The sequence below is a fragment of the Trachypithecus francoisi genome, unplaced genomic scaffold, assembly GCF_009764315.1.
Source record: "Trachypithecus francoisi isolate TF-2019V2 unplaced genomic scaffold, Tfra_2.0 Lachesis_group9, whole genome shotgun sequence".
NCBI classification, from domain to species: Eukaryota; Metazoa; Chordata; class Mammalia; order Primates; family Cercopithecidae; genus Trachypithecus; species Trachypithecus francoisi.
The window spans coordinates 37,689,291-37,704,233 of NW_022681474.1; the positions used below are offsets into that span (position 1 = coordinate 37,689,291).

The 14,943-nt window shown below is 41.1% G+C and overlaps 1 protein-coding gene across 2 annotated transcripts in view; it reads right to left on the minus strand.

Moving 5' to 3' along the window:
- Positions 1–89: 89 nt before the first annotated feature.
- ANXA7 (annexin A7) overlaps positions 90–14,943 on the minus strand; it is a 41,220-nt gene continuing 26,366 nt past the window's right edge. For both annotated transcript variants that reach the window (XM_033209612.1, XM_033209610.1), the window contains 8 exons: positions 13,563–13,665; positions 12,950–13,044; positions 8,954–9,067; positions 8,548–8,718; positions 4,740–4,910; positions 4,588–4,663; positions 3,624–3,736; positions 90–852 (listed from right to left, as the gene is read on the minus strand). In XM_033209612.1, the coding sequence (XP_033065503.1) occupies positions 730–852; positions 3,624–3,736; positions 4,588–4,663; positions 4,740–4,910; positions 8,548–8,718; positions 8,954–9,067; positions 12,950–13,044; positions 13,563–13,665 (966 nt within the window). In that variant the 3' untranslated portion in view covers positions 90–729. The remainder of the gene's footprint in view (positions 853–3,623; positions 3,737–4,587; positions 4,664–4,739; positions 4,911–8,547; positions 8,719–8,953; positions 9,068–12,949; positions 13,045–13,562; positions 13,666–14,943) is intronic.

Here is a 14,943-nt window from a genome sequence, read left to right on the forward strand (position 1 = left end):
GGTGACGGATATGTAGTTAGCCTGACCTTAATTGTAGAATCATTACGCAAGAAATGCTGATATCAAAACACCATATTGTACACCTTAAATATATGCAATTTTTTATTTGTAATAACTCAATTTAAAAAAAGAAAACAACTGGAAAAAAACTAGGCTATGTATCTTAAGCCTATAAACATCTGACCCTTTCTTAACTAATCTATTTTCTATGTGGAAAGTGTTTATGAATACAGAACCAATTTATGCAAAATAAGATGCAAATTATTCTAGATGTAAAGAGATGAGTTTTTTTTTTTAAAGTACACTGTTTTGACATACTATCCATTCTATCAAGCAGACCTAGAGAGATTCTGGAAGGCAGAGCTTTCAGCAACCTTCTAAAAAATTATGCAATATTATTACACAGAAGCAGAGATTGCTGTGATTTTTATTCAATTTGACATCTTGATGAGAATGAAAGTAGTAAGAATGAAGGTTTACAAACACTGCAATATTACTGTATCATTGTGATATGGCTTTACATTGATTATATGTAGAGAACTAAATAACATTAGAATTAAGGCAATAACAACATGTGCAAACGAAGCACATTACCCTGATACGGTCCTTGATAGAAAGCTCTTTTGGTTAGCTGATGTTTGATATTGCTGCATGCAGGTCATTGCTCTGAAGGACAAGCTATGAATAGAATTTTTTTTTTCATTAAAAAAAAAAAAAAAAAAATCCCTCCTACTGGCCCACAATAGCCAGAAGAAGTCTTCGGTAATCTCCACTTGTGTCACCTGCAATCATTGTGCCCAGAGTCTTCTGATACATCTGAGCGAACATCTGTTTTATTTGTACAAGGTCAATCTGCATAAGAAATAATATTTCTGTTAGAAAAATATCTGTGATAACTGACATTTATTAAAATTCTTTTTAAATAATAAGATCTATAATCAAAGCTGAAGGAGGAAAACACCGAGTGACTGACATTTTATGGCTGGCACTCATACCAATGCTAGCACTACCCGATGAAGGTCTGATTCACAGCTCTGTAAAATACTGGATAAGGGTAGTACTAGTTTCATCTATTATTCCAAAGATACTAGTCATTTAAAAACATTTGATAGGATGGCTATTATCAAAACCAAAAAATAGTAATAAGTAATTGGCAAAGATGTCATGAAATGGGAACACTTGTACACTGGTCGATGGAAAAGTAAAAGGGTGCAACTGGTATGGAAAATAATATGGTAATTCCTCAAAGCAAAACAAAAAAACTCCCAAAGAATTACAATATGACCTAGAAATGCCACTTCTGGGTATATTCAAAATAAGTTAAAGTAGACTTGAACAGGTAATTTGTACACCCATGTTCATAGCAGCATTATTCAGGTAGAAACAAACCAAGTCTCACAGATGAATAAAAAAAAAAAAGGTGGGATACACGTACAATGGACTATTTATTACTCAGTCTCAAAAGGAAGGAAATTCTGACATGCTACAACACGAATAAACCTTGAGGACGCTATGCTAAGTAAAAGATGACAGTCACAAAAAGACAAATATTGTATGATTCCACCAGTATGACGTACCTAGAGTAGTCAAACAGGGACAGAAAGTCACATGGTTTGTTGCCAGCAGTTGGGAGAAAGAAGAATGGGAAGTTACTGTTTAAGGAGTATGGATTTTCAGTTTTGTAAGTTGAAAAAACTTCTGAAGGTGAATGGTAGTGATGGTTGCATAACAATGTGAACCTTAAAAACGGTAAATTTTTATGTTATGTATGTTTTATCACAACTTAAAACATCCTGCTTAGAAAATTTAAGTTAAAGAACAAAGTTTCTTTCAAAATACCATATTCTGGTTATTTTCTTTAAAAATAATCTACCTTCTTTGCTATCACTTAGGGTTTTTGGCCAGGTGTGGTGGCTCATACCTATAATCCCAGCATTTTGGGAGGCCAAGGCAGACGGATCATCAGGTCAGGAGTTCGAGGCCAGCCTCACCAACACGGTGAAACCCTGTCTCTACTAAAAATATAAAAAAATTAGCTGGGCGTGGTGGCACACACCTGTAATCTCAGCTACTCAGGAGGCTGAGGCAGGAGAATCGCTTGAACCCGGGAGGCAGAGGTCGCAGTAAGCCGAGATTGTGCCACTCTATTCCAGCCTGGGTGACAGAGTGAGACTCCATCTCAAAAAAAAAAAACCAAAAAAACCCAAAAAAACCCAATAATAATAATAACAATTTAGGGTACTTTTTTTAACACTGGGTCTCTGTCACCAAGGCTGGCGTGCAGTGGTGCGATCACCGCTCACTGCTGCAGCCTTTACCTTCCGGGCTCAGGTGATCCTTCCACCTCAACATCTTGGGTAGCTGAGACTACCACGCCCTGCTAATTTGTGTGTGTATTTTTTGTAGAAATAGGTTTCACCATGTTGCCCAGGCTGGTCTCAAACTCCTGGGGTTAAGCAATCCTCCTGCCTCGGCCTCCCAAACTGCTGAGATTACAGGAGTGAGCCACCACACCCCGCCACGTTTTCTTTCAATTAAAAGTTCAGGTTGGGTGTGGTGGCTCACGCCTGTGATCCCAGCACTTTGGGAAGCCGAGGCAGGTGGATCACTTGAGGTCAGGAGTTCAAGGCCAGCCTGGCAAATATGGTGAAACCCCATCTCTACCAAAAAAATACAAAAACTTAGCTGGGCATGGTGGTGCACACCTGTAGTCCCAGCTACTCTAGAGGCTGAGGTGAGAGAATTGCTTGAACCCAGGAGGTGGAGGTTGCAGTGAGCTGAGATCGCGCCTCTGCACTCCAGTCTGGGTGACAGAGACTGTGTCTCCAAAAAAAAAAAAAAATAAAAAATAAAGTAAAATTTTAAAAAATGAGGCTGTATTTAAGGGGACAATGATGAATATTTTAAAAATTATTTATTAATAATAAAGGATGCTAAATTTAAATAGTGTTGATATCCAATAGGATTAACCTACATAGGCTTTTCATATAATTTTTATATAAGCAAAATGAAAATCAAAAGATAAATGTCTAACTTCCCATAAATTTGTATTCTCCATTGACCTTCTCAAGTAGTAAAATCTGTTAGTATTATCTTCATTAGGGCAGAGTGGCCTATTTCACTAACGCAAGCTTCTCCCACAGAATGAGGAAAGTGAATTTTCTGTTCTTTTTTTTTTTTTTTTTTTTTTTTTTGAGGCGGAGTCTCGCTCTGTCGCCCGACTGGAGTGCAGTGGCCGGATCTCAGCTCACTGCAAGCTCCACCTCCTGGGTTTACGCCATTCTCCTGCCTCAGCCTCCCGAGTAGCTGGGACTACAGGTGCCCGCCACCTCGCCCGGCTAGTTTTTTTGTATTTTTAGTAGAGACGGGGTTTCACCGTGTTAGCCAGGATGGTCTCGATCTCCTGACCTCGTGATCCGCCCGTCTCGGCCTCCCAAAGTGCTGGGATTACAGGCTTGAGCCACCGCGCCCGGCCTTTTCTGTTCTTTATACCACCTCTTTTAGGTGACAAAGAGAGCTCTTTCTTACCATTTTTGAGGGATTGACAACCAACTGGGGAACTTCTAAGAAATCAACATTGAACATCGAGTAAGACCCGACAAAAAGAGAGAGGCCTGCCTCACCTCACTTCGAGTGACCACAATCCTGACCAGGGTGGAGTCATCTGTGCCAGCACCTTTCATAGCATAGTAGAGCCTCTCAGCAAAGAAGGCAGGGCGGTTCAGGGCACATTGCACTGCAAGTTACAGATGGTTGAGACATGGAATCATTATCTGACAAGAAGCGTACCCCTCCAACTTCATTTATCACTTCTAGCCTGCCTTTGATTATTTTCTCTGTAATCATCTCAGAAACACGAGGTGAGTTAAGGATGTTCAGATGTTCTCCTCCTTCATTTTTTTTGAGAAGGTTCTCACTCTGTCGCCCAGCCTAGGGTGCAGTGGTGCAATCATGGCTCACTGCAGCCTCCCAGACTCAGGTGATCTTCCCACCTCAGCCTTCTGAGTAGCTGGGTGTGAGCCACTGCCTCTGGCCTGACATTCCACTGTTAATACCAGTGTGTTACTAATACTCCCCTTAGTCCTAATATCCATGAGAATGAAACTTTCACTTTGTTAGACATCTGTGTATTAGACCACCAGAAACTGGTTTAATTTCAAAAAGGAAGTGAGTCTCACTGGGCTGAGTACCTGAAATACCTGTTTTGAGGACTCAAACTGCTTCATGGTGATGCTGTGAGTTCCTCAGGGCTTTCCCTTTCTCTTTAAAGGAAGTGCTACAACTATCAGGTATTCTTGCACAGTTCTCAAGAAAGGCCTACAGATGAAGGCCAAATAATCCCCAAACAGCCGTGTTTGATCACAGCACTACCACTCATAGGAAATTGCATGTAAAAACACAGGATTGTTTCTAGGGGCTTGTCCAATAAAGAAAACAAAGAACAAAAAACAAACCCCAAAGGATTAGGAGGTCACCTACTGCCTAAGCAGATTCTACTTGGACTATATTATCAACATTTAAAGGGAACAACTATTCAAAGCTCCCACTCATTTAAAAACAAAATAAAGCAAAGCACAAAAATCTTACAGATGGTCTTCAAACCACTTTCCACATATCCGGAAAACTCACGGCTCACACTGCTTAACAAATCTCGATTAGCCATCTGCAAACAAAATTAAAGGGTTAAATATTTTTTTATCTTAAAACAGAAGCCAAATCTTCAGAAGAAAAGCTCATACTCTGGAATAAGCCTCCATGGTAGCTCTCAGCTGAGGAAAACTTCTTGTGGCAAGAATCATGTTAAAGCAAGATTCATTGGTCCCTAGTCTCCCCTCACCAGCTTGATAGAGACGCTGAGCATCTTCCTGAGCCATTTGGTGGTTTACACTCTGGTTCTCATCACGATTTCCCTGCAAAAGAGAAAGGCAGGAATTGGAAGAAATAAATAAAAGTTCCACTAAAACGCTTTTTTCCACTCTAATTCACTTTTGGATTTAAAGAGACAATTTATTTTATTTCTTTTTTTTTTTTTTGAGACAGAGTCTCGCTCTGTCACCCAGGCTGGAGTGCAGTGGCCGGATCTCAGCTCACTGCAAGCTCCGCCTCCTGGGTTTACGCCATTCTCCTGCCTCAGCCTCCCGAGTAGCTGGGACTACAGGCGCCCGCCACCTCGCCTGGCTAGTTTTTTGTATTTTTTAGTAGAGACGGGGTTTCACCATGTTAGCCAGGATGGTCTCGATCTCCTAACCTCGTGATCCGCCCGTCTCGGCCTCCCAAAGTGCTGGGATTACAGGCTTGAGCCACCGCGCCCGACCTATTTCATTTTTTTGTTTTTGTTTTTTGAGATAGGGTCTTGCTCATCACTCAGGCTGGAGTGCAGTGGCACAATCACGGCTCAGTGCAGTATCGACCTCCTAGGCTCAAGTGATCCTTCCACTTCAGCCTCCCGGGCAGCTGGAACTACAGGCACAAACGACCATGCCTAGCTAATTTTTTTATTTTTTGTAGAGGCAGGGTGTCTCACTATGTTGCCCAGGTGCTGTTCTCTAACTCCTGGGCTTAAGTGATCCTGCCGCCTTAGCCTTCTAAAGTGCTGGGATTATAGATGTAAGCCAATGGGCCTGGCCTAAAGAGATAATTTACTAAAGATTAATCCATAATGTCTGTCATGCATATCCTTCATTTCTATGCATGGAAATGTAACTAGTAATTTATTATACTGTCAACTGGATTTTATAATATAAGATCATGGTTTAATGAGGTTATGTTAAAAATGAGGGCTTTTGGGAGCTAAATTAAACCCAAATGTTTAAACAAAAATATCTCTACTAGGAAATATAAACTACCACTCAAATGAAGAAACAGTCCTCTTAGCTGGAATTTAAGATCAATATGCCCTGTACTGAGTTCTACTTTGTATTCATTCATGCGACTAAGAGATATTAAGCACTTTCTCTGTGTCAGGCACTATGTTAGGTGGTAGGGACACAGGAGAGACAGGGTCTCTGCCCTCAAGAAATTTAACTCTAGGGCAGGAGGGAGGGAGAATGTAATATGGAGGCTTCATAAACTTTCTTTCCTTCATCTGAGTATATATTTTTAAGAGACACGATTTCACTATGTTGCCCAGGCTGGGGTGCAATGGCTATTTGCAGGCATGATCATAGCCTCAAACTCCTGGGTTCAAGTGATCCTCCTACCTCAGCCTCCAGAGTAGCTGGGAATATAAGCTCACACCACCACACTCAGCCATCTAATTATAATCTTAATATATAGGTATTTACTATAAATACATGCATAAAAATGACACATGAGCTTTACAGAAGAAGCTACAAATAACTCACTTTCTGCTAGACTGTGCCTATTTGTATACCAAACTCTTCCCTGGAATAGGAGAAAAGGAAGGAGGAGTTTAAGCTTAGATGGGCAGTTGGTTTCTCTCAAAAACAGAAAGACAAACCCAAACAAGAAAAGGTTGCCTTTTAGAGTCTCAGGGACCATCTTAGGAACAAGATGGAAAGATGCTCCTTGCAGCTGAAGAACTGTCTTCTAAGCACCTGGCACAAGGAATATGTAGAGGCACATTCTACATGGGCCACTGAATATAACACAGGAAAAAGTACTCACGAAAAATTTCCCCGATTATTGCCTTTGGATTCACACACACTTTCCTAGGAAGTTACTCCTCTACTCATGCCCTGGAAAAGGTAGGGCTGGGCCTTGAACTCTGCATAAAGAGAGACTCAGCACCTCATGTAAAATCTTAATACTCATTTTTTAGTATTGTCTGTTTTCCTTCCTGTTTCTTTTAAATCCTAGCCTACTTCCCTTCTCTGTTACTCTGATGTAGGTAAATTCAATTTCCTTCAACCCATTTACTTTGCTTTCTCATTTCCATGTCCACTCACTGTTACACACTATCCTTTCCACACCTACCTCCCTTTTTATTTTTTTAGATGGAGTTTTGCTCTTGTTAACCAGGCTGGAGTGCAATGGCAGAATCTCAGCTCACTGCAACCTTCACCTCCTGGGTTCAAGCGATTCTCCTGCCTCAGCCTCCCAGGTAGCTGGGATTACAGGTGCGTGCCGCCACTCCTGGCTAACTTTTTGTATTTAGTAGAGATGGAGTTTCACCATATGGGTCAGGCTGGTCTCAAACTCCTGACCTCAGGTGATCCACCCGCCTCAGCCTCCCAAAGTGCTGGGGTTACAGGCGTGAGCCACTGAGCCTGGCCCCTCCCTTGGCTCTTAAGAGCCCCTCCTCTCCTTTAGATCCCTCCAGATGGTCCAATCTTGTGCACTAGCACAATAGCCAGTAACTCTTGATATTGAATCAGCATGCTAGTCATTTACATAATCTCTTTCAAATACACCCTCATCTCATTCTAAGTGTGCTTCTTTTCTTTTCTTTTTTCTTTTTTGAGGGCAGGATCTCACCCTATTGTCCAGACTGGAATGCAGTGGTGCGATCACAGTTCACTGCAGCCTCAATCTCCTGGGCTCAAGTGATCCTCCCACTCAGCTTCCTGAATAGCTGGCACTACAGGCACATACCACCATGCCTGGCTAATTTTTTAAAATCTTTTTTGTAGGCTGGGCACAGTGGCTCAAGCCTGTAATCCCAGCACTTTCGGAGGCCGAGACGGGCGGATCACGAGGTCAGGAGATCGAGACCATCCTGGTTAACACGGTGAAACCCTGTCTCTACTAAAAAATACAAAAAACTAGCCAGGCGGGGTGGTGGGCGCGTGTAGTTCCAGCTACTCGGGAGGCTGAGGCAGGAGAATGGTGTAAATCCAGGAGGCGGAGCTTGCAGTGAGCTGAGATCTGGCCACTGCACCCCAGCCTGGGCGACAGAGCCAGACTCCATCTCAAAAAAAAAAAAAAAAAAAAAAAAATTTTGTAGAGATGGTTTCTTGCTATGGTGCCCAAGCTGGCCTCAAACTCCTGGCCTCAAGCAATTCTCCTGCCTTGGCCTCCAAAAGTACTGGAATTACAGGCAGGAGGCACCATGTCTGGCCCTAAGTGTGTTTCTAATGCCATTCCAAATATGTTGGAGTATTTTCTGTCAATTCTCCAGCACATCTGGGGAATCAAAATAAGGAAGGTGCTAATCACAGTTATTACTGGGAACTCTAAAACATTTTTCTGCATTTCTGGGTCTCCTCACAGAGTCCTCACTTCCTGTAGCACCTCTATGGCAGTCCTAAACGTCTTCACTTGATGGTACGGCATAATGGGGCAGGATAGTGATAAGCTCAAATGTATACTTTCATCCCCATCCCAGCCACAGAGCCTTGTATTGGTTTCTGATTCCATACAACCTTAGAGGTTAAATCTCTAATTCCTTACAAAAGCCAGATTTACAGGAATAAATCTCAATAGTAACTACAAAGAAATCTGTACACTGGTTTCTGTGTTGTCCCTCTGAAAGATGGCAATATTGTAAGGTTGCTAAATATTAAAAGGAGTAAACAATGCTCACTGGCAAAAGACTTTTAAAGTATGTTTCCTCTATCAACACACAAGCATTCATACTGTACTCACCTGGCACATGGACACAAGTAAACGCTCAAAATGTCCTGATGTATCTGACCTAATGTCCTTTTCAAGGTCTCGTCCAAATTCTGACTGATAACATCTGACAATTTCTCGGATTTCCTGATTTGTTCTTGTGCACAAAATCTCAATCAATACACGTTCCTGAGTTCCTGCTCCCTACATGAAATGAAGGGAGGATTATACAAATAAAAATGAAATTTCTGCAAGTAATTAAATCTTACTGCTTCATCAAATATTACTTTGTTCTCTAGAACTAAAAACTATATATTCAGATGGATGACGGGAAATAAAGAATTGCTTTAATTACCACTGTAAATTCAGAACTGCCATAATTTGTACGGTCTTACATATGAAACAGGACAAAATACTCACAACAAATGACATATAGTACCTGCATTGCTTTCCGTAAGCTCCAGGCATCGTAATACGTAGGAGGCATGAAGAGGGCCAGAATCAGTTCTTCCATATTTCCACTTAACTCTGATTTGAGATCTTTGATTAAATCCTATTTAATTACAAATACAAGCTAAGTATATGTGTTCTCCAAATTTTGTCACTTGAGTGTAATGTGTGTACAAGCAGATCTATTTTATTCATTCTATCAATAAACATTTAATAAATTCTTATTCCACTCTACAAGGTACAAAAACAAGGGATATATGAAAAAAAGAATTATTCAAACTAACAAAATGATAAACAGATATTTGCTTAGTAAAAGAAACTGTTCTTGGTTCTATGAAGAAGTAGAAACCATGATGATCTTGTTCTTATTTGTTTTTTTCGTTGTTATTTTTTTGAGACAGAGCCTCGCTCTGTCACCTAGGCTGGAATGCAGTGATGTGATCTCGGCTCACTGCAACCTCCGCCTCCTGGGTTCAAGCGATTCTCCTGCCTCAGCCCCGAGTAGCTGGGACTACAGGCACATCCCACCACGCCCAGCTAATTTTTGTATTTTTAGTGGAGATGGGCTTTCACCACGTTGGCCAGGCTGGTCTTGAACGCCTGACCCCAATTGATCCACCCGCCTTGGCCTCCCAAAGTGCTGGAATTACATGCATGAGCCACTGTGCCCAGCCGATCTTGTTCTTATTTGGAAAGATACACATCTAAAAAAATAATAATAATAATAAAGTAACCTGTACTCTAGCACTGGGTAAGTAGCATAGAAATAAGTAACAGAGAAAGTTGAAACAGAAAAAGGTCAAAGTCAGCTAGAGAGCTCAGAGAAGAATGTAAAAATTAGCAAGCAAAGAGGAAGGAGAAAGGTATTTCAGGTAAGAAGGGACACCACCAAGGAACACAGAAGGGGTTCCCAGCCTTGACTCTTCATTACATTCATCTGTGGAGCTTTAAAACAAACAAACAAACAAACAAACAAAAACACTGACGTCCAGGACTAAGACACAGAGACTGTGTATTTTTAAGTTTTAAAGGAAATTACGATGTTCAGTTAAGGTTGAGAATCACGCGTATAGAGGCAAGAATGAGCAAAGCTTGTTCAATGGAACAATAAGACAACTGGTTTTTTTTTTTTTTTTTTTTTTTTTGAGACGGAGTCTCGCTCTGTCGCCCAGGCTGGAGTGCTGTGGCCGGATCTCGGCTCACTGCAAGCTCCGCCTCCCGGGTTCACGCCATTCTCCTGCCTCAGCCTCCCGAGCAGCTGGGACTACAGGCGCCCACCACCTCGACCGGCTAGTTTTTTGTATTTTTTAGTAGAGACGGGGTTTCACCGTGTTAGCCAGGATGGTCTCGATCTCCTGACCTCGTGATCCACCCGACTCGGCCTCCCAAAGTGCTGGGATTACAGGCTTGAGCCACCGCGCCCGGCCGACAACTGGTTTTGTTACAGAGGAAGGTTTTCATAATGGATGAGTTAAAACAAAGTTGTAACTAAATCTTGGATTATTACATCGAATGCCAAGCTAAAGAATGTGGACTTGATTCTGTTTGCTGGGAGGAACCATTGGAAACTTTTCATGCAAGAAAATGGCACTGATGTAGCAACAATATTCAGAATGGATGATGGTGACAAAGAAGCTATAGATGAAAACATTTAGGCTACTGGAATATTTAGTTAAGAGGTAATAAAGTCTTGGACTTGAGTGGTAACAGTAGAAATGAGAAGAAACAAAGTAGACAAAAGAAACATTTTAAAGGGCCACTTTATAGATCAGATCAATAAAAACTAGTAAATAACCAATTGCTAGGACAAAGCATACAGAATACTCTCTGACTGATAAAGAAAAACATGGAATCAAAGATGACTCTACAGCAGGCTAGAACAGTATTTTACTAATTAGGAAGTTAAGAGGTGGCTAGTGGTACGGAAATCAGATTGTTAGTTTTAACTCTAAAGCAATATATAAGAAAACTCGAGATAGCATTGTACAGACTAGATAAAAAATTCGTAACATGGCAAATACCTTTGTGAGAAAAGTGAGTCTGATGTTGAAGCTTAAGGAGATCTAGGGTTTGTGTTGCATAAACAGTCACTGGGCTGGGCAGACAGGGAAAGGCAGAATAGAATAAGCAAGGTGGGACTAATCAATGGACCACTATGCCATTCTGAGAAACATAAACTAGATGCAGAGAACATTAGGACATTTTTAGGATTCCTATCTAAATGACAAAGCAGGTCGGGAGTGGTGGTGCAGGCCTGTAACCCCAGCACTTTGGGAGGCCAAGGCGGGCAGATCACATGAGGCCAGGAGTTTGAGATCGCACTTGCCAACACGGCAAAATCCCGTCTCTACTAAAAGTACAAAAATTAGCTGGGCGTGGTGGCAGACACCTATAATTCCAGCTTCTCGAGAGGCTGAGGCACGAAAATTGCTTTTGCCTGGGAAGTGGAGGCTGCAGTGACCGGAGATCGTGCCATTGCACTCCAGCCTTTTGAGACTCTGTCTCAAAAAAAGTAAAAAAAACAATAAATCAATCAATAAATCAATAATGCAAAGCAGTGTGCTATCTATGTTTTCCCACTATATCTGAGGAATAGTGGCATTTTTTAGCCATAGAATCTTGTTGGATTTAGAAACTGATAATCCATTCAACAAATATTAAGTGGCTACTTGCCATTATACACTTGGTACTGTAATACAAAGATGACTATGACCATGGTTTGTCCTATGGGAGCTCAGTTTTTGGGGGTGGGCCATGAGATTAGTAATAACAGAGGTTTTACAAAGTGCTGTGGGACTACAGTATTAAGAAGAAGCTAAATTCTGTCCAGACTAATGAAAGAAACTTCACAGAGTAGCTGATATTTAAGCCAAATCTTAAAGAAGTTGGCCATGGAAACAAGAAAAGGTATTCAAGGCCAGGAGAATGGCATGTACCCAACACAGAAGCATAAAAGATCATGGTGTGTACACAGAATGGCAAACATTTCCATATTATTTTTTTTTGATATAGGGTCTTGTTCTGTGATGTAGGCTACAGTGCAGTAACACAATCACAGCTCACTACAGCCTGACTTCCTGGGCTCAAGTGCAATCCTTCCACCTCAGCCTCCCAAGTAGCTGGAACTACAGACATATGCCATCACACCCAGCTAATATAATTTGGTGTCATTGTTGTTGGAAATGAAGTCTCCCTATGTTGCCCAGGCTGGTCTCGAACAGCTGGCCTCAAGAAATTCTCCTGCCTTGGTCTCCCAAAGTGCTGGGATTACAGGCATAAGCCACCACGCTCAGCCCATATAATTTTAATATAGGACATGTTTAGAGAAAGGGAGAGAAGCACAAGACCAAGAATAAACAAGGGCTATGTAATAAGCCTTGAATCCCACTGTAACAAGCAGAAGATTAAGAACCATCCTCTTGATCATGATTGTAGTCGTGATCTACTTTCTACTGAATATCTATCACATGTGTGACCGGAGTAAGGTATGATTATGAGATCAAGGACTACTCTAGAATGAAAAAGCCTTTTAAGAGAAATAGGCAGGGCACAAAGTGCTCAAAACCCAGCACTTTGGGAGGCCTAGGCAGGCGGATCACTTGAGGTCAGGAATTTGAGAGCAGCCTGGCCAACATGGTGAAACTCCGTCTCTACTAAAAATACAAAAATTAGCCAGGCATGGTGGCGTGCACCTGTAGTCCCAGCTACTCAGGAGGCTGACGCAGGAGAATTGCTTGAACTTGGGAAGCAAAGACTGCAGAGAGCTGGGATCACACCATTGCACTCCAACCTGGACACTGCGGTGAGACTTCATCTCAAAAAAAACCAGAGAAATATAGAGGGAATACAGTACTCTTGAGGTCTCTGAAATCTAGTTGTCCCTTTTTTGCACCCCAGGTACTAATCAAAATATAGTATCCAATCTGACATGAATGCAGAGTCTACCGGCCACTGCTGGTGCTCACTCCAGGAAAGAAAAACATACCTTGCCATAAGAGGTCTTAAATGCTGCTTTAATTTTTTGCCTCTGATCATTGGAACGGTTGGCCACCACGTCCACAATTGCCTGTTCGTCTGTCCCTGGAAGAACCACACATGTTTAAATAAGGACAAAGAATGTGCTAGGTGCTGCTTCAGGTCATCTCTTTTTTTTTTTTTTTTTTGAGACAGAGTTTGTCACCCAGACTGGAGCACAATGGTGTGATCTAGGCTGACTGCAATCTCCAACTCCCAGGTTCAAGCAATTCTCCTACCTCAGCTTCCCGTAAAGCTGGGATTACAGGCATGCACCACCACACCCAGCTATTTTATTTTTTATTTTTAGTACAGATGGAGTTTCGCCAGGTTGGCCAGGCTGGTCTTGAACTCAGGTGATCCGCCCACCTCAGCCTCCTAAAGTGCTGGGACTATTGGTGTGAGCCACCACACCCAGCCTGAGGTCATCTCTGAGAATGCTTACAAGGAACTAGACATCAGATTAAATTCAGGTACGTGCACCCAGGCTGACACATAAACTTGGTTTATGAGATAAGGTTTATTTTTACTTTAGAATTGATCACTTTAACTTATTAACAAAGACAAAAATTTGTTTTCCTTACCAAAACCCTTCATTGCCTTACGAAGAATTTCTGCATCTCTCATAGCATCGAAGTTGGCAGCTGGTCGGATAGTTCCTTGAGTGCCCTGACTCATTGCAGCAGGCTGAAAATAAAAGGCATAAAATCTGAGTCAGCATTTCCAGAAAATTTCTAATAAGGAAACTTAAAGACTTCCCCAGACATCAGTCTTAAGTAAGAAGGCCAGTGTTTGGGTTTTAGGGCAAGGATATGAGCATTTTATTACCAGGGCTCATTCTGGAACAGACAGGAAAGACCTATCCCCCTTCAGGACAGATTTTTCTCCTGCCAACAGATAGCCAGACACCAAACTTCCAGGAGACAAGATGGCCAAACTTGTGAAATTAAAGTCACAATCTTCTTATGGTTTCCTTTTCGGTAGAATAGGAAGAAAAAAGGAGATTGATCCCTGAACAGTGTGAGATGAGCAACAATGTTTGATTTAAAAACAGAAGAATATAAAATGGCTTTAGTGAAGTAGAACATGAGTGCCCAGTGAGATTTCAAACCAGCTATATAATTTTAGTAATATCTCTTAATCTCCTATATGGACCCTGATTATTACACATGAAATAAGTCTACATGAAAATAAAAAATTGCCATTTGGTAAATACTATGGTAGTAACTGTTTCAGGCAAGAATCACCAATGGGTGCTAAAATTAGGTGGCAAAAGTATAAAGAAACAGGATATTTGCATAGCTTATAACATTATAGCAGAGAAACTTTGCAGGCACCAACTTAAATGATCAAACTTAATTATCACCAGTAATGGAATAAGTCAACAATAAGTGTCTCCTGATATGATGCACTGGGGGCACAAAATCATTTCCGTGGTACTCTTGCCAAAAAGGCATGACCTGGATTTAACCATGAGAAAATATCAGACAAACCCAAATTAAGAAATATTTTACAAAATAACTGACAGTGTTCTTCAAAAGCATCAAGGGCATGAACAACAAAGACTGAGGAACTAATTCAGATTAAAGGAGACTTAAGAGACATGGCAATAAATACAACACTGCATTCTGGATTTGATCCTGAACCAGAAAAAGGACATCATTGAGACAACCGGTGAAACTGAAATAAAGTCCATAGGTTGGGTAACAGTACTATATCAATGTTATTTGCTGATTTTGATTGTTGTATTGTGCTTATGTAGGAAGTTAACATTTGGAGAATGTGAGTACAGGGTATATACGAATTATTTGTACTATTTGCAAGCCTAAAATTATATCAAAATTAAAAGATAAAACAATTTAAAATACAAAGCTATGAAATAACTCAATAGTTTTCCCCTATTTTTTATTTTTTACAGATAGGGTCTCACTCTGTTGTTAAGGTTGGAGTGCAGTGGCACAAACA